Raw genomic sequence first — 23017 nt, 5'->3', positions numbered from 1 at the left:
TAGCAGGGTACTCAGAGGGCAACACATCTCAGCTTATCTCTCAGTGACTCCTGGGTCTGATCAAGATGAATTCAGACCTCTCTGCTAGTGAGAAAGCAAGGCGAGTGCTTAGAAACCAGCTGGTGGTCAGATGCATGCAGCTGCAGAGGACCTCCTTCCCACGCCTGTGGTCGCTGAGGTCCCTGCACGTGCTGCATAGAGGTCCCTGTCAGGCACGGACATGAGAGGAAGGCACCCCTGGCAGTATCTAAGTATGTTTGCCAACTTGCTCAGAAGACGGTCAGTGTCACTGTGCACTCTGGGTGGCCAGCCAGGAGGTCCCAGGACAGCACTGCTTCACAAGGGACAGGCAGCTATGTCAGTGTAGACTCTCTGTATCCATCTTGTACCCGGCTGAACAAGAGCACAACTCACAGCTAGTCAGGAGCTGGGAACACCACAGGGAGGAGATACAACTTCTAAGATGCTTTCTTCAAATGAGCAAGTCAGGGTGACAGATGCAACACCAAGGACCGACAGCTGCCTTGGGGGACGATTGTAGCAAGGCAAAGAAATGAAACACCACAATTTGACAGTTTGTCACAGTAGGCTTCTCCAAGTGGCAGAGCCAGGTGGAAGGACACTGCCTAGCCATGCCTCAAACAAAACAAGGCAAAAGCCATCCCACCTTCATATCTGGCCCTCCACAAGAAAATGCTCATATTTGGTTTTCTGGGAAGAACAGGGGCTGGGAGCAGAAGGGACTGAGACTTTTTATACAGTTCCTAGCACTTTCCCAACACCCTTCTCGCAGCAGCTCCATCCCACCTCAACCCAAGCTCTGCATGATGCCATGGTGCCATTTCCTTTTTCACCACCTTCTCAGGGGAAACGTGAGATCTGTTTTAAGGCACATCTTCCAGAGTAGCTCAGATCCTCCACAGAGACTTCATAAAGTGAAGAGTTTGCCAGCCCTAACATTCAGAGTAATGTTCCCATTACAACAAAGTGATTTCCTTCCCAAAATCCATGGAAGACTGTGTTTTATCTTAATTTAAACCAAAACCATCTCCTTGGAGCCTCCTGGGCTGACTCTGGGCATTTATATCCCTTGACAACTTTCCACCATCATAATGTTATGAAGTTTATATGCCACTACAGTAAATAATCTGCCTCCCGGCAATCAAGAAACCTGACAGCACCGATGTAAACAATCTGTTGCTGCATTTGGCTGAGGAGCTGAACAGCAAGACTGACAGCCTTGAACCATGAATTAACCAGGGCTGAAACGCAGAGAGTGAGCCACCACCGTCACCCATGGTCCTGGGGCTGAGGCTGAGCAGGGGTCGGGGGAGAGGCTAGCCACACAGTTTCTATTTTGGTCCCATCAGCAGGACCAGCGATGCAGGCTGGGAAGAAGTTGGAGAGTTTCTTCTCTCTCTCTCTGAGCTTCCTTTCCAGAGTGACATGCATGAAGCCAAGCAGCGGGGGCCTCAGCCAGGGTGTTCTGGTGGTTTAAGTACTCAGACCGTGGTTTCTTTTGCAGATTCCTATTATCACACCCAGTGGTGGTCTCCTCATTCAGTATACACAGCTCTGTTCCTCACAAGGAGGGACGCACTATTTAAAGGGTAGCCAGTCCCACAGCCCAGCTGTTGGATCCAAACTCCCAGAGCAGACCCAGAGTTTTTCCCCAGCACATAAGGACAAAATCCTGGCACAGAAATTACTACCGGCCACAGTGCTGCCCCAGACAGGGCGATACACAGTGTATGCCCAGGGCAGCAGCTCCAGGGAGGAGGCGATCAACCTTGCGTAAAAACAAAGCTACAGTGTGGCAGATACAGAACACAGGCAGTGGTTCCCAGGGCTAGTAAGTCTCTGCACCTCCCAAAGCAAAATCAAGAAAACCTCAGGCACTCCACAACATGCACTGATCACTGATCAGAAAGATGGGACTCCCATGCCTCCCTCCAGCCCATAGCAGGGATCAGGAAGGGCATCCCACTGTTTCTGGCATAAGCAAGGAATCACCGTGCCACCAGCACCAGAGGATATGCCAGAACTCCACAAATCTGTCTTGCTTTCCTAAGCTATCCCAAAGCAAAGTGACTGAGGACTAAGGGTCCTGGCAAGGTGCAGGCTAGCTCCCTGTCCTCTGCTACCTGCAGATTTCCTGCTGCCACCCCCATGCCACATGGACTGGCAGGACGCAAGCAGCAGAATGGGTGGCTGGAAATACACCACTGGCAGGGCAACCCCACAGAAACAGCAGCCAGGCATCACTGAGTGCCACGGAGGCTGTGTTTTGCAGACCCCTTGCCTGAGCCCTGGGGACTGCTGTGGATCGGCTTGCTCCAGGCTCTGGAAGCAAACAGTACTCGACAGAAGCAAAATTGAGGGGTCTTGGGGATGACTCTGGGGTCTTCTCCCCCTGCCCTTCACAGTGGTCTGAAACCAAATGCCGTACCTACAAACTAAGGGCTGTCTCTCCCCCCAGGTCCGCTCCCATCCCCCATCCAGCACAAACAAAAGCAGCAAGCGTGAGGGGTAGGGATGAGCAGGACAAGGAAAGGGGAGATAGTGGGAAAAAGCCGCCGTGACCTGATCTGGAGCGGTCCAGGGGTCCTGCAGGTGCCGAGCGGGTGGCAGTGGCCGCGCCGCAGCAACGGGCCAGCCCTCCCCTACTAAGTCCTAGTTTGGAGAGAGTGCTTGGCTTCTCCCTCCGCTCCTCCCCATACTGCTCTCGTTAAAATAGCCAACTGCACTTCCTCTCCGAGCAGCCCTGAGGCCGGCTCGCCCCCAGCCGCAGGCGCATGCACCACCGCGGGCCCGGAAAGAGAGGGGTCCCCACGGCGCCAGCTGCTCTCCAAACACTCACTACAGCTCGGGGATGGCGCAGCTTCCCTGGCAGCGGCAGCAGGAGGACACGGGGAGAACGCGCCGAAGTGGCGATTCTCTCCTGCCTCCTTGGAACTTGGATAAAGGGGTTTGCGTGGCTGATGAGAGTCAAGCCGCCAGCCACGGAGAGCCTGTTTTCATGCGCAGGAGGTAACTTTTTTCTGAATTAGGCTTTAGTCCAGGCAGGCTCCACAGATGTCTCAGGAGCTCTGTGTCTTCCCTCATCGTGAAAACCCTCCATGGGACCTCTCATAGCCAGGCTGGGGACTTCCCCGTCATGCTTCACCACTATCCGGGTTCCCCAGCTGCCTCTAGGGATCTGCTCCCAGCCAAACACAACCCATCTCCCTTTTGGGCCACAAAACCCGTCTCTTCTTTGGTTTTTGCAGAGATGAAGGGAAGGTCACGCCAAGGGCCAGCTCACTCTACACCAGCTATTGTTATTTCAGTCATTTACCCAGGCGATGAGAGCCGTAGTGAGTCAGTGCGGATGGCTGCAGCTGAGATCTCATCCTCTCACACCCTGCCCCCTCCTGCCTGCCCCTTCCCCTTGCCTACATGTCATGGCTAAAATTAGACAGCTCTTCTCCTCTGTGTGTAGGAATGTGTCTGTGTTTGGACGGTGCCCAATGCTCCTTGGGGCCTGAAGCGGGACTACAGTAACACAATCATAACAAAATGTCACAGAGGCAGCAGCCAGTGTGGCAAAGGCAGCCAGCTGCCTTGCTCAATGGGTGTCTTGAAAGCTGTTCACAGGAAACCATTCCCCAGAGGTAGCCAGCCCCAAAGGCTGAGCTACCACCATTGCTGTCATCTCCAGCATGGCAGAAAGAGCAAGTGGCCTTTGAGAATCAGTGGGAGAGAGGGGTGGGGAGGACACATGAGCAAACCCATCCATTGCCAAAGCTGCTGAGGATTTCGTTCAGCCCTTTTCTCACAACACCAGAGAGGAAAGGGAGCTGGAGATACCCAGGGCAGGCAGGAGGTGCTCACCTCGGTCAGTCCTCTTCCCCCTCAAAACTGCCAGCTGATGAAGGATGGAAGGTTCTGTCTCCTTCCCTACACAGGGTATCTACACATCCTTCAGAATTCCCTTCCCACTCACTACCAGGAAAGAGCCAGCTGCCACTAGCGGTCAAGCAGGTCCCAGCACCATCACAGCCCCAGGGCAGCTATGCTGCCAGCTGCAGAAGGGCATCTAGGAACAGGCCCCAGTCCATCATTGTTAAGACTCACTTACTGGGACTGACAGGATGTTTTATTAAAGAGAAAATTAAAAATGTGCTGCAACTAGTCAATCATTCAAAGCAAAGTAGACTGATAAGAGATATGTGTGGTTCCTCGCCAGCCCCACCTCCAGCCAAGGAAGCTTAGCACAGAATCACAGAATGATTTGAATTCGAAGAGACCTTAAAGGGCATCTCATTGCAACCCCACTACCATAGTCAGGAACACCTTCCACTAGACTAGGTAGCTCAGAGTCCCATCCAACCTGGCCTTGAACAATTCCAGAGAGGGTTCAAGCTTCCAGCTTGTCTCCAACTGCCCCATGCCCACCCTGCTCTTCTTGTCTCCCATGGTCTATGCATAGCAGAGACTCCTGCTGATACCACTTGCTGCTCCTCACAGTCACCACAATCCTATCTCCTTTCTGGGCTGGCAGGACCTGGACAGACAAATGAAAACAGCCATATTTTCCAAAGGAAACACCATGGAAGGGTGAGCACAGTGGATTCCAGGTGGCCCCAAAATCCCTTCCAAGTCAATCTGACCACCAAGAGACCAGGGCACTAATTCTCCAAGTCCCTGGAGGAAGCAGGAGCAGGAAGCCTAAGAGCCCTCTCCTCAAGTTCAGTCACGCAAACCTTGCTGCCATTCTTCTCCTACTTCCGCGACTTAGTAAGCCCTCAGCCTGTTAACATGCAGACAGGTGAATGGGTTGTGATGGAGACCAGAGGCTCCCAATGCTGCTGTCACAGGTTTCAGTCTGCTGTGTTCAAGCAGAAACCACTGCTCCAGGCCAAGAAGCTCCCCAGGACCACGCAGCCCTGAGCAAGACTTTCCATGTGAGGAGATCCTGGTCCCACGCACCTGAAACCACATCACAAGTGGCAGCCCCTGCAGTTGTCTGCAAGGGGGAGAACTGCTCAGCATCCCTGAGAAACCCAGTCCCCAGTGATCTTTCTACACCACAAAGCCTGAGACAGGAAAGACACCTCCCAAGCCTTCATCATGACCCTGTGACTAAGCAAAGCACATGCTGACATGCCACACAAGTGACATTTGTTAACTGTGACCCTGTTACTGATATAATGTCTAACCTTTGGTTTCACTTTTTCACCTCGTGGCAGCAAGCAACTAAGTCTTCTTCTCCCACACCTCACATCAAAATTGAAGTAACTCCTTTTAACAATGTTAAAGCTATTATTTCTTGGATTTGCTGAATGTCAGCTTGTCCCACTGCAAATGGGAGGGCAGGAGGAAAAGTTGGGGTTTTTTTCTCCTCCACCCTTTTTGTTCTAAATGCCCTCAGCATATCTGGTCTTATGTGCTTCCTTTTCTTCTTTCATCTTAACATCCCCACATCTGCCAGAATCACTGATGGGCTTTTTTCTCCCATCATTCTTCAGAGAGGGGAAGAAGCAATGCCCACGCAGAGAGCAAACCACTGTCCCCCTTCCTGGAATGGACTAGCACTTCAGCACAGACCAGTAACACAGGGCTGCCTTGCTCTGCTTCCCGAGTTTCTCAGCTCCTCCTCTCATGCCCACAGAGACACTGGGTGCTCCAGAGACTTGCGGTGTGGGAGGAGTGACCCAGACTCCAGGTGCAGAAGTTGGGTGGGTGCCATTATGAGGCTCTGTGTGGTACCAGGACACGCAAGCCTGTGTAGCGGGGAGTTGTCTGACAGCTGCCTTGGCTGGAGGCTTGCCTCTGAGCATCAGCCAGCCCATGGCAGCAGCTGACCAGTTTAAGCCATCAAGCTCACCAGCCACTTCAGCCACAGCAGCATAAAAAAAGCTCTATGCAGATGCTTTGCCAATCCCTTTCTTGCAGAAGGGAGGAAAGCAAAACTAGGAGCAATGAGTCAAGGCCAGCAACCCTGCAGAAGGGACATGTCACAACACCCAGCTGAAGTCAGCTGCAGGGAAAGGAGTTGCACAGTAGAGCACCAGAGCTCCGAAGAGCGACCATGCCCTCTGGTGTTCAATGCACAGCTCTTTGGACCTCTCCAAAACCCATTCACCTCCCCTCTGAAGAGAACTAACGGCCTCTTGCTCCCAACACCTCCAACCACAGGACTCCCAAGCAGCCCTGGGACAAGATTTTTGTGTCTACAACATCAGACAAACAAGAGACTGAGTGGCAAACTCAGTAAGGCCCAGGATGCTATGCAGAGAAACTGTGTAGCAGAAGCCAGGAAGAGCAGTAAGGGTCTTCCACTGCGGCACTCACACACGTGCAGCCAAATCCTGGCCAGGCTGATGTGCTGCTCTACAAAGACCAAGGTATAGGGAGCCCAGGAATGGAACCCAGGACTTGTCCTTACCTCCACATCTCCTCAGGAGCCCTTGTGAATGAGGTAATGGCTAGCCCCAACACCATGGGCTAGCCTAGGAACTGGCTCCCACACAGCAACTACATCCCAGCAATGGTGATTTTCTCCCAGGCCCTGTTTTTCCACCATTTCAGGCAGTCATAGCCTTACTGAACTTCAGACTGCTTCAGCTAAATTTTATTATTTATTATTATTTAATTTAGTCATTTAGCTAAACCACCCTCAGTGCTGTCACCTTAGGTCTTCCAAGCATTCAGCATGCACTGGGTCTAGGTGCTCATGTCCACACTGGCTGGGACATAGAGGAGGAAGAGCTCAACTGACCTTCAATCCAAACTCCAGCAAAACAGAAGCTGCCATGTTAGTCGATCAAAGTCCAGTAGCAAGCTACCTCTAGAACAAAGTTAGTGACACAGGCATGAGGCAAGCAGCCTGGCTTTCGGTGGCCTTGGTTAGTACAGACACAAGATGGTGAAGTGGGGTGAGACGTGGGTGGGAGGGAGGAGAGCTTTTGAAAAGAAACATTGCAGCAGCTGCTGGGACCGCACAGCCTGTGCAAGCCAATAAAAATACCACATACGTATACACCGCTGGCCGGTGCTTTATCCTCCTGGATCCCCATCGGCCGGGCTGGCTGCCCTGGAGACAAGGGAAGACACCTTTGTGGGGCAGGTGGAGTCTAGGGACACAAAGAGAGTGGTCAGCAAGCCATGAACACGCCTGGCTGCTCAGCACACAGCACTATCCTTCCCCGCCCCAGTGCCATCTCTTCACCACATGCTCTCCCCTTGCCTTGGCACTTGCAGATCCCAGGGGCTCCAACGGCACCTGTGCCACCACCCATGCTGTCAGCCATGGAGGTCAATGCAGGCAACACGCCCATGAAGCTGGAGTCAGCAACACTGTTTTTCCCTAAAGAGCCAGTCAGCAATCATGAAGCACCACACTCCTACATCTGGGATACTAACCCAGCCCACTTCAGACCCAGCCAACTGCCCACCTCCAGCCCAACCCAGCCAGCTGCAAGAGGGCACACAACTCAGAGACCAGTGCCAGGCTGGCACAGAAAGAGAGCCCCACTTCCCTTCATCATTCCCTGTGCTGGCCTGGTTCCTGGCTGCCTTCTTTCACCTCGACTGCTGGGTCGAGGCATGGATTTCAATTTCAAATAAATCATGAAGGCACTCTCCATGCCTTGCACAGAGGAGCATTGTTTGGGCAGGGCAGAGCAGTTCACCTGTTCCAAACTCTCTGGCCCTTGTGCATAGGCACCAACCCTTAGGAGCCCTGACTACCACCAGTCAGGGGCTGGATAGCAAAGCTCTTGGTGACCCAGTGCAGATGGGAAGTGTCCTTCTTGGGATCCCTCTGACACTCACCTCCACCACATCTGCTTCCTCACTCATCCAAACAACAAGAAAACTCGTGGGCGAGTAACGTTGTTTGAGCCCAGGTGGGGAATCCTCACCAGTAGCCTCTGCTGGAAAATCTCCTGGCCCCATGCTGACCTGCAACCCTGCTGAACTGGGGAGCAGGATACCTCCCTCCATGCATCCTGGCAGCTCTCACAGAACAGGAGCCCTGTAGCTTCATAATCCTGCCATCTGCCAGCCTCACATGGGTACAAAATCTCTGCAGAGAATCCCACTCCATCCCCTGCCACACTTCAGCAGTGGCAGCTGCCATGTGCTAGCTGCCAGAGTGCCCTACGTGATGTCCTCTTCTGTGGTGACCTTGAGCTTGGACAGTAAGAGGCTTAGCCCTGGATCTGCCAGAGCCAGGGTAGCAAGGCAGGATGATGTACAGATAAATCAGACCGAGTGGGAACTTTCACACAGGGGATGGCATGTGGCCATCTGCATTGCTCCCTGCTCCCTCTCTGAGATGGCTACAGGCCACAGCCAGTGGCTGGGAGCTCAGGAGGGGGCTCCAAGCCATCTTACATACTTCTACCCCATGATTCTCTATCCTCATCTCATTGGGGAGTCCTGCCCTAGAGTGGAGGTGGGGCCCTCCACAGCCAGTGGTGAGCAGGCAGCAAGGAGTCCCATTGCTCTCTGGCTCTGGATCCACACCTGGGCTGACAACGGCAAGCAAGGGACAGGCTGTTTGGCACACACATTTCCTTGTCTTGGAAGCCACACACGTTTGGCTTGGAAGCCAAGCTGCACAAGGGGAAAACCTTCTGCAAGAAGGCTCTATGTTAGTTGCCCTGACTTCCTGGGCCAGCCAGCTGGGACACATGACTTTCTTCAAAGCCATAGCATGTGCTGGAGCCAGGGCTGCTCCAGTCCTGCAAGGAGACGAGATGCTGCTGGGAAGCAGGGAAGGGAAGACAGGGTGAGCAGAGCTGGGAAAAGGGCAAACACTAAGCTCTTGCCTATTGGTGCTGGGTGGGATTTTCACACCCTGGCTGGGTGCCCCCATGTGCGGCTGGGACTAGAGCCTGCCACAAGCTGGCATCCTGCAACAACATCAGGGAACCAGCAACAGCCCATGAAACACACCAAAGGAATCACCCACCAACACGGAACACATGGAGGAGAGGGCAGCAGCCAGAGGATGGGACTACCTCCAGCCAGACCTCCTTCTGCTCCCAGAGTGGGGCTTTCCCACCAGTGCCATGTACCTGCCACCCTGCACACACAGCTTGGACAGCATCCTGCAATCCCCCCAGAGACATGTCTCCAGTTCTCACAGCTGGGCAGGGCTTCTCTGAGATGAGGCATGCTTAGCTTATTTCCCCAGGCCCTGAACCACTGGGAAGGGCTGATAGCCATCACCTGAGCAAAGCTCAGCCAGGCTATTTCCAGCCACGGAAGCAATGGTCACAGGTAGAAACTACACAGCACAAACTGCCCGGCAGCCAGGGCTGAGACAGGAGGCCCATTAACTCCTCCTGTCTGGGACAGCCTGGAGTAGGAAGAGATTTTCTCAGCTCCTCATCCTGGCACAATAAGGAAGAACTTCCCCTGGGGGCAGAGTTCACAGTTAAGTACAGAATTAGCACCCTAAGGCATCAACCCCTAAACTGCAGGCAGGAGGAGAACAGCACTGGGTCTAACACATACATCTGGTGTGGACAGGACTTCATTCCTGCTGGGCACTGGCCTGGCCAGCACAGCCTCACTGCTTGCCTTGGCAGAGCTTCACCCTCCACCTGGCATCCTGATAGGGAGAAGAAACCTCCCAACTCCCAAACACAGACTACAGCTGCTGCTGGATCAGCAGGTTGCAACAGAAACACAGAGTATATACTTTTGTATTACTGGAGAGCTGGCCTAGGGAAAGCTCTTGAACTCAGCATTGCAAAGACAGAGCCACTTATCCCCAGAGCTTGGTGCCAGCTTAAGAACCAGCAGGACAGGTTTCCCCTATTTCCACATCTAGCCTGTGTTGCCAAGCCATATCTGCACCAGTCTCTACCTCCAAAAGTCTCCAGCAGAAGCCATTCACCTCCTGCAAGTACCCCATCTCTTTCAAAAAAGATTGTTTGTGGGCCCAAGGGTCAAGGAGTCTTAGCCTGCAGCCCTCACTCTACTCTTGAACTCAGTATCTCAAAGTCAGCACCGGTTTAAAAGAACCAGCAAGCAAGCAAATGCATGGCTGAGAGATAACTCAGGAGCTTCAACTCACAGAGTCACCTGGGAAAAAGAAAACAGGGCTTCACTAAGAGCAGAGCTGCAAGTTAAATTTAGAGGATTTGCCAAGTCTCAGGGGAGATTGCCTGCTCCCCGGGCACTGCAGGATGATGAGTGAAGGAAATCCTACACTGTGTCTCCCACCACCTGCCAGAGCTCAGGTTGCCCTTCATGAGAGCATCGCCCCCATCGAAGAGGGCTGGCCTCCCCTTACGAGCACCTCTTTAGTCCCCAAGAGAACTCTCAAAATCTATCAGCTCTCAAACTCTCCCTGCTTGCACCACCCACAGTTTTGCCTCTCCCCTCTCAACACTGTATCCTTGCAAAGACCTGTGTCCACTCCCAGCGCCTCTCTTCCTATTGTTTTTGTTAAAAGGAGGAAAGCAGTCAATCATCCTCCCTCCTTTCAGCCCCTTGAGGAGATTACACTGTTTCCTGGAAAGGATGCTCCAACTCCTAAAAAGATTAGTGGAAGGTATCCCTGCCCATGGTGGGGGGGTTGGAACTGGATGATCTTTAAAATCCCTTCCAACCTAAACCATTCTATGATGCTATAATTAAAGGTCCTGACACCTTCTCTGAGCAGGCACATATCACTGTAGCAGCCCCTGCTATGATCTTGGAGAGCTACCAGTGGGTGCTTGGGACTGGAGAGACAAGGCAAGTGGCAGGTAGGGTCCACACCACGGAGGACCTCAGCCTCTGGAAGCAGTCAGGCCCCCCATGCTGATCCTTCCCTGACCTATCTCACAGCCCCACTTTGAGCTGGCAGCTGTCCCAGCCTGGCTCCGCTGTGAGGCTGCATTGGCTGCCAACAGGTACAGCTACTCAGCATGCCCAGTGCTTTATTTTTCCTCCATTGCAAAAAAAAGTCCCTGAGCAGAGATCCCAGAGCAAACTCAGCAGTGGAAACAACTCTCTCGGCACATCCCATCTGCCCTGCAAACAAGCCCAAGTGTCACTGCAGGGGACAGCTGGGGATTCCCACAGGTGACACTGGCCCAGGCCCAGCCAAACTACCCAGCCATCACCTCTGAGCAGGATGGGGAGCAGAGGCTGGAGGGTTTCAGAGCTAGAGGCATACAAAATCTGCATGTATGGAGAAGTATAGGAAGATGATTGCTTAACAGCCAGCTGGCAGCAAGGTGCTTTGTGAAAAAGCTTGTCCCAAGGGAAACACTGCTCTCAGCCTGCCAGCCTGCAGAGCACAAACTTCACGCTCCTCCCTACCATCTGGTCTTCCCCCAGGGCACCTAGGGCTTACCCCACTGCACAGCCTCTCTACTGCACCTGCACAGAGGAAAGTGGGTGCAAGGGCCAGCAGCTTCGAGGGCATCCCCCACACAGCAGGAATGGGGAAGGCTGGGCTGCTGTCCCAGTGGCACATCATTCTCAGATTTCACATAGGTGTAAGCATCAAGCTGCAAGAAAGACAGTGACAAGTGACGACCCAGAAAGATGTAGGCGGGTGCTCGGCTCAGTTTCTTGAATGCCGTTTACCCACAGGCTGTGCCACCCACAAACCTTTCCTGGGGCAGTGGCAGGCACCCCCGGGCTCACCTGCAGGCTCCAGCACAAGACCTGCCAAAGGGTCACAGCCAAAAACTTGGTCTCATGCTCTGCTGGACTGCCATCTGCCAACTGCCCCACTGGTGGCTACGGACCCTGCTTATGCTATCAGCCCCTGCTTATGCTATCACAATAGCCATTACACATATTTCCTTTGAAGTGGGATTTGTTACAGAAGCTCTGAAGCCCATAGGGAAGATCCATTTCACTGGCAACCCACTTCACTGGCACGGGGCAAGCAAGAAAGAGGCATTGTCCCCAGCATTTACACTCCTTCCCCAATTCCTCCCTGGAAAGGGTAAACTGCAGTTCACTCATAGCACAAGAAACAGGGCACCTAGAAAGGCAATTTAATCCTAACCACTTCTTATCTGATCAGCCCCAATCTCTTTATCAGCCCAATTAAAAGAATTACCCATCCACAGCCTGGATGCCTGTATTGTGCACTTGTCTCTGTCAGCTCTAGAGCCAATTACTCCACCCTCCTGTAAGGCAATTATAAGGTACAGAAATAAGCCTGCTTGCAAAACACGGGACTAACGTATCATACCACCAGAGGCCAGAGCTTGGGGGCTCACCTTTCTGTTGCTTCAAATCCCCTGAGGGCTCGCCTGCCCTGGGGACAGGACAGGCTTTATTGCCACTTTGCAGACCCCTGCCTCCCTTGGCCATGCCTCGAAGTGTTGCTACAGGCAGAGTCCAGCACAGGGTGTCCACCTCAGGAAACCTCTCTCCTTGAAGCCAGGATGCTCCAGAGATCCACTCATGCCAGTGAGCAAATTCCTCCCAGTTACCTAAGCTTCCTCTAGACCTGTTTCCTAGCCACATATGGCTCTGGGTAAAGCTCAGAATAGAAGTGGGTACAAATTTCCTCACTGATGGCTGTTGGAAAGCATTTGGTGGGTAGGGGCTGGCTATACTTATTGACAAAAGGAAGTGTAGCACAGCCTTCTCTCGTAATTCCCTCAGAGGAGGTGAAGAAATTTCATGCCATCCTCTGCTCCAATACTCAGGTGGGCATGAATTCAGTGGCGTACAGCCAATTATCCTGCATGACTTCCTATCGAGTTTACCTCCCACTGGTGTGTGTGGGAGCCCCTTCAGTCTCAGAGGTCCATGGGAATCTCTCCTCACTACCCTGCAGCTCTGGGTCACCCTGAGCCAGGAGGAACTGGGTCCCTTCATCAGCAGTAGAAGGGCAAGAATGCACTAAACAACCCTGTGGTCATTTCCAGCTGTCTTGGGGGGCCTACTGGCCCCCTCCAGCTCCTCCTGCCATCCCACTTTGCCTCTCCCCACGTGTCCACACTGCGAAAGGTTGTTCACATGTGGAGAATTTCTCCTTGGCTCTGATCTATATTGCAGTAACAGCAGCCTGAAGCCCCAGGACTCGGAGATGCCACACAGTATTTGGAACAGGCAAGATACTGCCAGGAGCTCAAGGCAGCCATTGCTGACAGCTCTGAAAACAGAGCAGAGAACATTGCTCTGTGGTGACCTTGCAAGCCATCCACTCCCAGGTCCGGCTTGGATGCGGAGGTTGAAATTGGAGCCTTTCCTCTCCATTCAACACGTGTGATACCACTCTGGTGGCACTGCATCCTGCTTCAACTGCTCCCATATACCAGAAATACCCGTGAGATGTAGAAAGTTTGTCACAGGGCCACCAAAATGGCTAGGGGTAAGAGTTATCAAGTACAAGGAAAGTATGAGATAATGGGGGTGGTTTGGCCTGCAGACAAGTTTGAGGGGGAACATTATTACTATCTCCAGCAAACTGATGGGAAAGTACAGAGGAGACTGGGTCAGATGCTGCCCAGACATACACAGTGACAACCTGAGAGAGACCAGGCACAGGCTGCAACAACGGAAACTTAATTGCTATTAGAAGAAAAAAATTCCCGAGTAGCTGAAGCATGGGAGTGGGTGTCCATGGAAGCTGTGCTCTCCACACCCTGGCAACATTCAAAACTCAACATCAGTAGCCTGATCAAATTCGACCCTGCTTTGAGACAGCAGCGTGGACCAGGTGATCTCCACAGGGTCCTTCAGACCTCAGTTATTTAGTGTTTTCAAAGACCTCCAGATAGCAGAGGTACCAGGCACTGATACTTCGAGGTACTTCGCTTACACGGTCCAAAACCTCAGGAGGTCAACAGAGAGGGTAAGGGAGGCACAAGGAGCCCAGCTGGCTCTGGGACAGACACTTGAGAAGCCAGGATCCCAGCCGGCAGCACGGAACGAGCACAGCCATCCCCCGGCGTGGCAGGACTGCCAGTGTCGCAGACGAAGCACGGGACGGGCGTGCGGGGATGGAGACAGGCAGTTCTGGGCGGGTGGAAGCGAATCCCCAGGAGACGAGGCTCTGATTCCACGGGGACGACAAGGCGCGCAGCGAGGGCAATACTCCCTAACTTCCCATCACTCGTGCCAAGAGCTTGAAAGGAGGGAAAAGCAAACTCACCCCGCTCCATCCTCACACCCTGTCCCGCATGCCCCTGCGGCTGCGCTCAGTCGGGGCCAGCCAACCCCTCGACCGGGCCTGGTGAGGCGGCTGCTGACGGCCCGGCGGCGGGAGGCTCTTTGGGAGCCGGTGCTCCGCCGCCTCCGTTCCGGATGCTCCAGCCGCCTACAGCCAGCCCTCGCCCTGGAGCCTAGCGCCCTCAGGCCCCGCTCCGCCGCCAGGTGCCGGGGCGGCGGCGCAGGCACCACCCGGAGCTCGCCTGCCCGGCGGGATCCGCCGTCCCGCCGCCCGCCCCGCCCGGTGCTCACCTGCGCCCGAAGAGCTTGAGGCCAGTGAAGCGCTTGTTGCTGTGGCGGCGGCCCAGCGGAGGCGGCGGCGGCGACCCCCACTCGGGCTCGACGCTGCCTGACGCCCCGGAGGAGTCGGCTGTGGCGGCGGCGGTGTCGGAGGAGGCGGCGGAGGGCGAACCGCCGGACGGCGGGGGCCGAGCCGCCTGCATAGCCGAGCTCAGGGCTCGGCGCCGCCGCCACCGCGGTTCCGAGCCAGAGGAGAGCACCGGGGGCGGACGGGGGGCGCGGCCGGTTCGGGCTCCCGCCCCACCGGGGCCACGGGCAGGCGGGCAGGAAGTGCGGCCGCTCACCGGTGGCACCGGCGGCCGCGCCGCCAGCGCCGCCTGCCGAGCACGGAGATCGGGGCTGGCGGCGGAGCCCGTCCCGTGGCCCCGCGCCCGGCGCCGTTGCCTCAGGAAGCCGCGTGTCAGCCCCGCCGCCGCCCCGCGCTCGGAAGAGGTTCGGCGGCAGAAGCGGAGCCTCCCCCTGCCTCCGCCTCCGCCTCCCATTGTTCACCGCCGGACGGAGAGGACGGAGCCAACAGTCCTGCCGCCGCCGCCACCGCCCTCTCCGGGGACCGGGAGCCACCGCCGGCCTTGTCGCCGAGGCCAGCACCGAGGCTCTTACCCAGCCCGGCGAGCGCCTGCCCCGCTTCTCCCTGAACCCAGCGACATCGTTGGCTCAGCAGGCAGCGGCAGGGGCAGGGGCTGGTCTGCTCGCCATGGCTGCCAGTCCAAGCAAAGAGCATCTCTCCCAGCCCTCCTTTGCATGGAAAATGTGCCGGCCGCAATGGCATCTTCCCCGCTTCCCAAGGATGTGGAGCCAGGCTGAAAGCCGGGGCTGCGGGGGCTGCCAGGACAGGGCCCTGGCTGCCCGCTGCACGGTGCTCCTGCCGACCCTTAACACCCTGGGTCAGGTCCCACTGGCAGACTCAAACACCAGCTGTTTCCAGGAGGGCTGGTGGGGATGGGGACACACTTGCCAGTTTCCCTGAAACTGACAACTCAGGCAACGCCGGGCTGGCCCGCTGTGCTCACAGGCTTGGCGTCAAAAGCGCTAGCGCGGCCCTCTGACATCCTGGCTGGGAGGTTGTGCTGCGCAAGCCCAGGCACTAAGAGAAGAGGAGGGGATTGCGGGCAAGGCGCTGGGCAAGCACAGGAAGCCTTTTCCCCAGCCCCCAAATCATGGGCTGTCAGCACTCGCCACAGCACCTGAACCCCCCAACAATAAGAGGAAGGCAGCAGAGCCCAGCTCGGTGGGTACCTTATATCTACGTCCCCCGGAGGGCTCTGGGGAACGTCCCAGGAGCGATGCCGCCACATCTGCCGCAGCATGAGCTGATGCGCTCAGCCAGCCCGGGGTTCACTCTCGCTCTTCCTCCCCCAGCAGCCGCTTTCCGGAGTCATCCCGAGGGCAGGTCCCTGGCAGTGCTCCGCCGCCCGGCCGGGGCCCCGGCTTTGTTTGCACCCTTCACCTGGTTCCTCTCTCTGCACTTCCTGGAAGTGTGAGGGCGGCTGTCATTGCAGCCGGCTGCGCGGCCTTCTTCCCACGCCGCTGGCCACCTCCTCTGCCGGGTCGTCTCCAGTGGAGCCTCGTGCGCACCCTCAGCAAGCAGGAGCACGTCCTGGCACGCTGGGCTGCGCGCCGAGGAGCTTCACCTCCCTTGCTGGGTGGTTCTTTGAATGCCCCCAGACTTGAGACAGCCCCCTCTCCCAAAGCTGCCCCAGCACCGCCATGCGCACCCAAGGCCATGGCAATGGGGTTGTCCTGCTGCCACCCACCCTGGGCCATGCACGTCCTTACCCTGCAGGGCACCACAGCACTCACAACTCCTGGGTGTGTATGTCCTCCCTGTGTGGCAGGTCTGAAAACAACCTCCAGCATCTGCTCAATCTGCACTGGAGCTCACTGAAAAAACGCTTTGGTAAACCAGGAATGGGCAGTGTGAAAAGTAGAAGCATGTAGGAGGCTCCCAGCTAGCCTCCAAAGAATGGAGAAACAGCCTGACATTCATCATCCATCCCCCAGTCTGGGGCGGCACAGCCTGAGCCTGCAGGCTCGGCCTGTCCCCACCTCCAAAAACCCCAGCTCTTCACAACCAGATGCTACTTGGTGTGCTCTGGCTCCAGGAAGTCTTTAGATCACCAAGAGGGTCTGTGGTCAGCTTCTATGGGCCAGAGAAAAGCAAGCAAGCAAAGCTGGTCCTGGCAGCCTACACAGATGGCATTTCTAAAGGGGCACATGGTCTTGCTTTAAACTCCATCATCAAAAGGAAAAAAAAAAAAAAAAATTGACAGACCTTGATCTCACCAGGCAAGCTCTGAAACTGAACACAACCCCCTGCATTAATTACTGTGCAGAGAGAGGAAAAGGCAGGTCCTGGATGCCTAACTCCAGCTCATGTATCAGGGAGGGGAGAGTTTTGTTATTGCAGAAAGGTTTCATCATCCCTCCTGCTTTGCATGCCGTGATGGGTTAGTTGCATTTTCTCCCTGCCTGCAGACATTTATCTTTCATGTTTCATGCTCTGTCTCATGGTGTTGATCTCTAGTCTTACCCAGGAGCATCAGGAGTATTGGGGCTTGGCGGGGCTGTTGAAGTAACACACCCTGCCCTGGGTCCTTCACCATCCTCTGTGTGCTGTGTCCATGTGTCCTTTCACAGTTCTGTCCCTTGGGCTTGGTGCAAAACTGTGGAGGAACCCCTGGAAATCCCATTCCTTGCTGTTCTTGGTCGGGAGACCCAGAGGAGACAGACTCTGCTGCACAGGCTTCTCTGTAGGCAGCACAGGAGATGGATGAGGATCACTATACTGGATGTTACTGTGAATTGGCACCCTTGTCTACATGCAAGGTACCCTTCAGCACCCTGGTACTGAAAGGATTAAGCTGCTTACTTCAGCCAAACTCAGCGGGATACCTGCCTGTGGGATTCATTGTGAACAGGGATCAGATAAGGGAGGGAGTGGTCAGGGGAAGAGATGGCTCTTGGTTCAGGGATCCCAGCACTCCCCACCCAGCAGTGTTTGGATCTGGCATTGCCCCTAATCCTGGTTAGTGCCCCTAACAACCTCCCTGCTGGCCTACTTGGAGAGTCCCACCCCATGGTCCCCGGGCATGCCTACACCACATGCAAGGCTGAGGCTGTGGTTGTGGGGACAAACAGGGGAGGGAGGCTGTGTTCTGCTGCCTCAGAGAGATGACCTGGCTTGCTTGATGTGGAAAAACCACAGTAGGAGGAAGGGCAGGAGCATCCCTTCTGGCAGCAGCAGGGTCTTGGGTCAGTTTAAACCAGGGAGTGGGTCTGGTTTAAGATGAGGCTTGGGGCTGAATTATGCCGTCCCTCCCTGGCATGCTGCAGGTATGTCTCTACATAGCCAGGCTATACCCACAAACTCAGTGTTTCTCCAAAATTGCTTCTTTGGACGTTTCTCTCTCTTGTTACACACAGTCCCATACCCAGTTCACCACTGCCTTGCATGTGGGAACATCCCGAATGAGAGCCAGATGAGAGTGAACACACACCAGCACGGTGCTCCAAGCACAGCGTGATGCCAACTCCAAACCCATCTGACCCCTGTGCCATGCACTACATCCTGTGTCTGACAGTGGGGCCCAGCAGAACTTGTCCCTGGTTCTGAAAAGAGTCGTGGCAGGGGATAGTGCGATGCTTGTCACCCCTGACCAAAGTCTGTGAGGAGCCACCTGCTCATTTCTAGCACTTCCCTTTGGCTGTGCCACCCATCTCCTCTCCCCTGCTGCACAGAGGGATGCGGAGACAGATGCCTCTGTCAGAGTGGAGCAGGCTTGGCTTGCTGGAAACGAATGGGAATTTGATTATGCTGCTCTGCAGAGCAGGGCTAACACGATTAAAAGGCCAGCAGGCAGGACTTGAAGGAAAGAGATCGCCTCTCTGTCTCCTTCTCCATGCTGACAGTGGAGGCTCTCCTTTCCTTCTTCCTCAGCCCCTGCACTGCCCAGGCTGCCCTGAGACTTCACAAACATCAGAGTCCAGATCTGAAGGCAAAAGGAAGAGAAGACAACAGAGAGTTGCAACCATCTTCCCCTGGGCCACACAGGGCTCCTACCTCCCTCTCTTCAGCAGCTCCTGCCAGCTCTCCCCTCTGGCCTGCCTGCTCTATGACCAAGCTCCCTGGCTATTTACATTACAAAGCAGCCCCCTCTGCTCCACTCTGCGGGTTATATTTAGCTCCCTGGCACAGAACAGCCTGTGAGTTGCATTAGCTGCATCCTATCTGCCAGCCGGGGACCACACTGAACAGCCGAGGTGCCTCACATCTCCCTAGCGGGGACGGGAGCTGGCTGGGGGGGCACAGAGGGACACAGGGCCCCCTCTTCCTGCTGCCAGAGATGGCTGTGTGAAGCCCTCTGGTGTGTGGGCTGGTCTGGGCACTACCTCTGAACGTGACCGAGAGCCGAAGTGTAGGAGTCTGACACCTGGCACGGAATGGAGCCTGCAGAGAGCTCGTACAGGAGCTTTTATGTGCTTGTGGTTTCCTTTCCGGGTAAACACCCCTCCGGGCTGGGTTGCTGGGAGCAGTGGCAGTGACAAAGGCTACTGCTGCAAGCATCACACTGAAAGCAATGATGAAATTGAGAGGGAGCCCACAGCTGCTCAGGAGAGGTTTCAGGGTGCTGCTGTGACCTGCCACCACCTGTCCCAGACCTCTCTGGCTCCAGGTCGGCTTTCCCTACAGCAAGGTTCTGCTGGCCTCTAGCTTGCCCTATTGCCACTGGATCTACCCCACTCTGGGAGCTAGAGATGATCCTGCCTCACCACAAAACCTTGGTTGAGACACTCAAGGCAAGCAGGAGCTGACTTTGGACTCCCCTTGGCCGAAGTAACTGGTATGGGGGATTGAGGCACACAACTCTGGTGTTTGCTCTAGGTTTGCTGTGGTGACAGAGGGCATTGGGTCCTTCTGGCATTGCAGAGGCACCTCCCTACTGGGCAAATTGTCCCAGAATGTGCAAATCTGGTTCACAAGCCAGCATCATTAATAAGTTTGGCACGAAACTGCTACTCAAAGCCCTAAATATAACCTGAGTGCTGAGCTCTCTTCCACCCGCCCAAGGCACCTCCATACACCGTGGCAGCTATTTATGGAAGGAACTTTATTTCCATGGGATTAATATCATTTCTGCTCATTTCAAAAGCTTTATATAGCAGCTTATGCCACCTGCCCCTCGTGATGACTAATGGGTCCCAGCAGGAGCAGGTAGGTTGGCAGCAAGGGGACTGGGGCCTCCAACCTTCAGCTGACATTGAGGATAACTGTGATGCCCACAGCCCACGGAGAAGGTCCTCCAAACTCTGTACCAGGATTCAGTAAGTGTCTCCAGAGCTAAATAGCACAGCAAGAGGATTTCTGTCAGTCCCCTAGGACTTGCCATGCTGCAGGAGGGGCACATGATGGAAGGTTAGCCCACCTCTGGGTAACAGCTCCATCACCACCTGACCTGCCTGAAGAAGCAGCCAGACCCAAAACTACATGGGCGTCACAGGACAGAACAAGCAGATTTCCACTCCCAGACACGTCGTCTCCCATTTCTCCTTCCCCTTGCTTGACCGTCCAAAACACAGGGTGGAGGAATCAGCTCATCCCAAGCACCATTTCTTCCTTTGCTGCTGGCCTGCAGGTTGCTGCGGCATTCCCTCCAACCTCTCAGAATCCTCCCTTCTGCAAAGCCTGCACTGGATAGGGCAAAGTCCCTTGCAAAGAGACCCCTTGTGAGGGTTGTGTGGAACAGAGGGTCTGGGTAAGGCCAGCACAGGCTGAAGCATGTCAACTGAGCCACCTGCTGGGGGTGACTGGGGCAGGATGGGCAGGGTGTATAAAATCCCAGCAACCTTGGGTAATTCTGAAACAAATTCAGGCTGAAAATTTAGGTTGCAATATGGTCCCTTCCTGCCCTGGGGAGGCTGGAAAATTGCAGCTGCCTAATCTGTTCACAAAATGCACTGTGCACTACTGGAGAAGACAGCTAAGAGGAGAAAATCCTGCTCTGCTTGGCACAGTAATTCCTCATCCTGTGTGCCATCAGGGCAGAGACCCTCCCAGTTCTGTCTGGTGCCTCAGTGAACAGCCCTGGGTACAGAATGAGGACCAGGAGGGCTGCGAGTTGCCCCAGCTTGTGGCAAGGCTTAGGGACACTGGGTACCTGAGGAGGTCTCGGCCACCCTGGCTTTTGCTTGCCACCCACCACACAAATAACAAGTGCTGGGGATGAGTCAGCTTCGAGGCCCCTCCTGCTCTGCAGGCACTAATAAGTTTTCCCATTAGTTCCCATTACTGCAGTATTAGAGAGCAATTTGCTCACAGCTTGCACTGAAGCCCTTGCAAGGGGGGAAAAAGGGCTGCTGTATATGTGGGAGTGCAGATGGGGGGCGGGGGGAGGAAGGTGTGACCAACAGCTCCTGTCCAAAATCTTCCCCCCTGGCAGAGGTCTGCACCCCAGTGTCCCCAAGGCCCAGACCAGAGGCAGGACAGATCATGCAGCCTCTGTCTGCCATGGCAGTGGGCATGGTACCAAGATCCTCCATGTCAGTTTTCCATCCGCTTGTAAACTATGTGGCACTTGCTGAGCATGGCATGACATGTTGACATGGAGCTCAGAAAGATGCAGACATCTCTGTGCCAAGCCAGCTCTGGAGAATGGTAAGCAGGCAGATCCTCCTCTCAGTCCCAGACTCTCACAGCACTCCAGGGTCAGTCCTACATGCTCTGGGCATTTGCAGGGTCAAAGGATTTCTCCTCACACCTGAGAGCCATTCTGCAAAGATGGGGAGTAGTAAATCATAGAAGGGCTTAAACATCCTTCTAGCAAAAGAAAGGACAGGGTGGTACACCAGACCTTTGTTGTGAGAAGAATAGAGCTGAAGTCTTGGAGATACTGACCCAGGCAGGATTTTGGACATTATGTTTGGAGTTGGGAACAGAAGCTCACCTGTGTATCACCAGGCAGTGGCTCCCATAACCCCCGTGAGAGCTATGAGAACCACTCTTCATCTCTGCCAGCTTTGCTTGGTGATAGCAGGGGTGGCTAAGCACAGGAGTTGCTGCAGAAGAGTCACACCAAAAGCCAGGACAGATCTCTTGCTGCAAGGTACCCTCAGAAGGCCCAGACCACTGCCTAGGAGGCATCACAGCCCCAGGATGGGAAGGGGGAGTTGGGTAGAAGGAAAATAAAGGGGTCTGCAAAGGTGATAATGAGACTGCCACTGCAGAGGGGGCTGTTGCACGTGATGGGAGGAACTGGACTAACTGGTTGCCTTGTCTCTGTGCTGAGATGGTTTCTGGTGGGAATGTGCTGGTGGTCGGTGGAAAGATCCAACCCTGACCCCATGGGAGGGAGATGCCTCAGGGACAGGCCACTCCAGTGCCCCAGCGCAGCCCTGACACTTGGGGACCCAGGTGTTCCTACCTGTAGGAGACCTGCTTTCTGATGGCCAAGTGCAGGAACTGCTCCTCCACCTCCGCCACGGCCACTGCCCCTCTCATCTCCTCCCAAGCTGGATCCATGCTGCGGGGGCCCAAGCGTTGTGCTCGCCCAGTGCTCTCTGTATCTGCTGCTCCCCGGAGGCTTGCTGTGGCTCCCCTGGCCACCTCACCATCACTCCTGGCAGGGGAGAAGTCTCTCCAGCTCCCGGGACCTTCAGCCATGCTGGAGTGAGGTGTCTCTCTAGGCGAGGAGTCCCACTCTTCCCCCAGAACTTCTTGGGCAGCCTGGTCTTGTCCCACAGCGTCCCACAGTACTGCTCTGCTTCGCCTCCCCAGGGTCGTGGGACAATCCCAGCAAGGCTTAACTCCCTGAGGGAGCACAAGCACGAGAAAAAACAGTGTCCAACTTTTTGCAGTGGTATTTATTGGCCTCTTGATAGCAGCCTGAATAGCTCAGATGCAGCAGCTCAGCCTCCTGCCGTCTCTACTGCCCTGCCACTCTGAAGCGGAGGAACATCTGACACACACCCGGAGATGTTGGTGCTGCTCTTCGGAGGTGCTGGCACTATGAGAGCAGAGGGGAGGGAGTGGGGAAAACAGCATTCACTGAAGAAGCACAGTCCAGGGATAGCGATGCTTGCAAGTGAGCGAAAAAGAGCTTGGATTGCCTTCTGCGAGGTCCCTCTGGAGCTAGGCACATCCGTCACTGTCCCCGGCAGCAGCAGCTGAGCGGGAGCAGCATGGAAAGGTAGGCAGCGAGCAAAGTGCCTGTGCACAAAGCCTGGAGCTGCTCTCAAAAGACAAAGCAGAAAGTGAGCATGAGTGTGTGCTGTGTGCGGGGAGGGGGCTGCGGGGAGCTGCACCCAGCAGGCAGCCTGGTGTCACCTTAGAGACACTCGAAACTGGCACTTAACTCTTCAGAGTCTGGGAAGGCAGAGGAGGGTGGCAACTCAGCTGCCCCTCTCTGCCCTCAGTCCAGCTGGCACCTGCCCGCCTGCAAGGGCTGCTCAGGGAGCTGGGTCTCAGCCACTTGTCTTAACCAGACCTGCTTTCAGGTGAAGTCAGGTAGCCTGGAAAACTGCATGACAGCAGCAGCCCCAGCAAAGCAAAGTA

The 23017-nt window shown here is 55.2% G+C and overlaps 1 protein-coding gene across 9 annotated transcripts in view; it reads right to left on the bottom strand.

Moving 5' to 3' along the window:
* DGKZ (diacylglycerol kinase zeta) overlaps window positions 1-22725 on the bottom strand; it is a 54412-nt gene extending 31687 nt beyond the window's left edge. Inside the window, exons 1-2 of one of the 9 annotated variants that reach the window (XM_068193559.1) lie at window positions 15706-15904; window positions 7020-7118 (exon numbers count right to left, since the gene is read on the bottom strand). In XM_068193559.1, coding sequence (XP_068049660.1) covers window positions 7020-7118; window positions 15706-15776 — 170 coding nt within the window. In that variant the 5' untranslated portion in view covers window positions 15777-15904. Of the gene's footprint in view, window positions 1-2583; window positions 2823-7019; window positions 7119-14421; window positions 14837-15705; window positions 15905-21887 lie in introns of those variants that run through there. The other 8 variants (XM_068193551.1, XM_068193552.1, XM_068193554.1 and 5 more) reach the window with 8 other exon arrangements.
* Between the last annotated feature and the right edge of the window lie 292 nt (window positions 22726-23017).

This window comes from Anomalospiza imberbis, chromosome 6, assembly GCF_031753505.1.
Source record: "Anomalospiza imberbis isolate Cuckoo-Finch-1a 21T00152 chromosome 6, ASM3175350v1, whole genome shotgun sequence".
Classification (NCBI taxonomy): domain Eukaryota; kingdom Metazoa; phylum Chordata; class Aves; order Passeriformes; family Viduidae; genus Anomalospiza; species Anomalospiza imberbis.
Note: the sequence above shows the minus strand (reverse complement) of the source record. Positions and strands in the feature narration are given on the sequence as shown.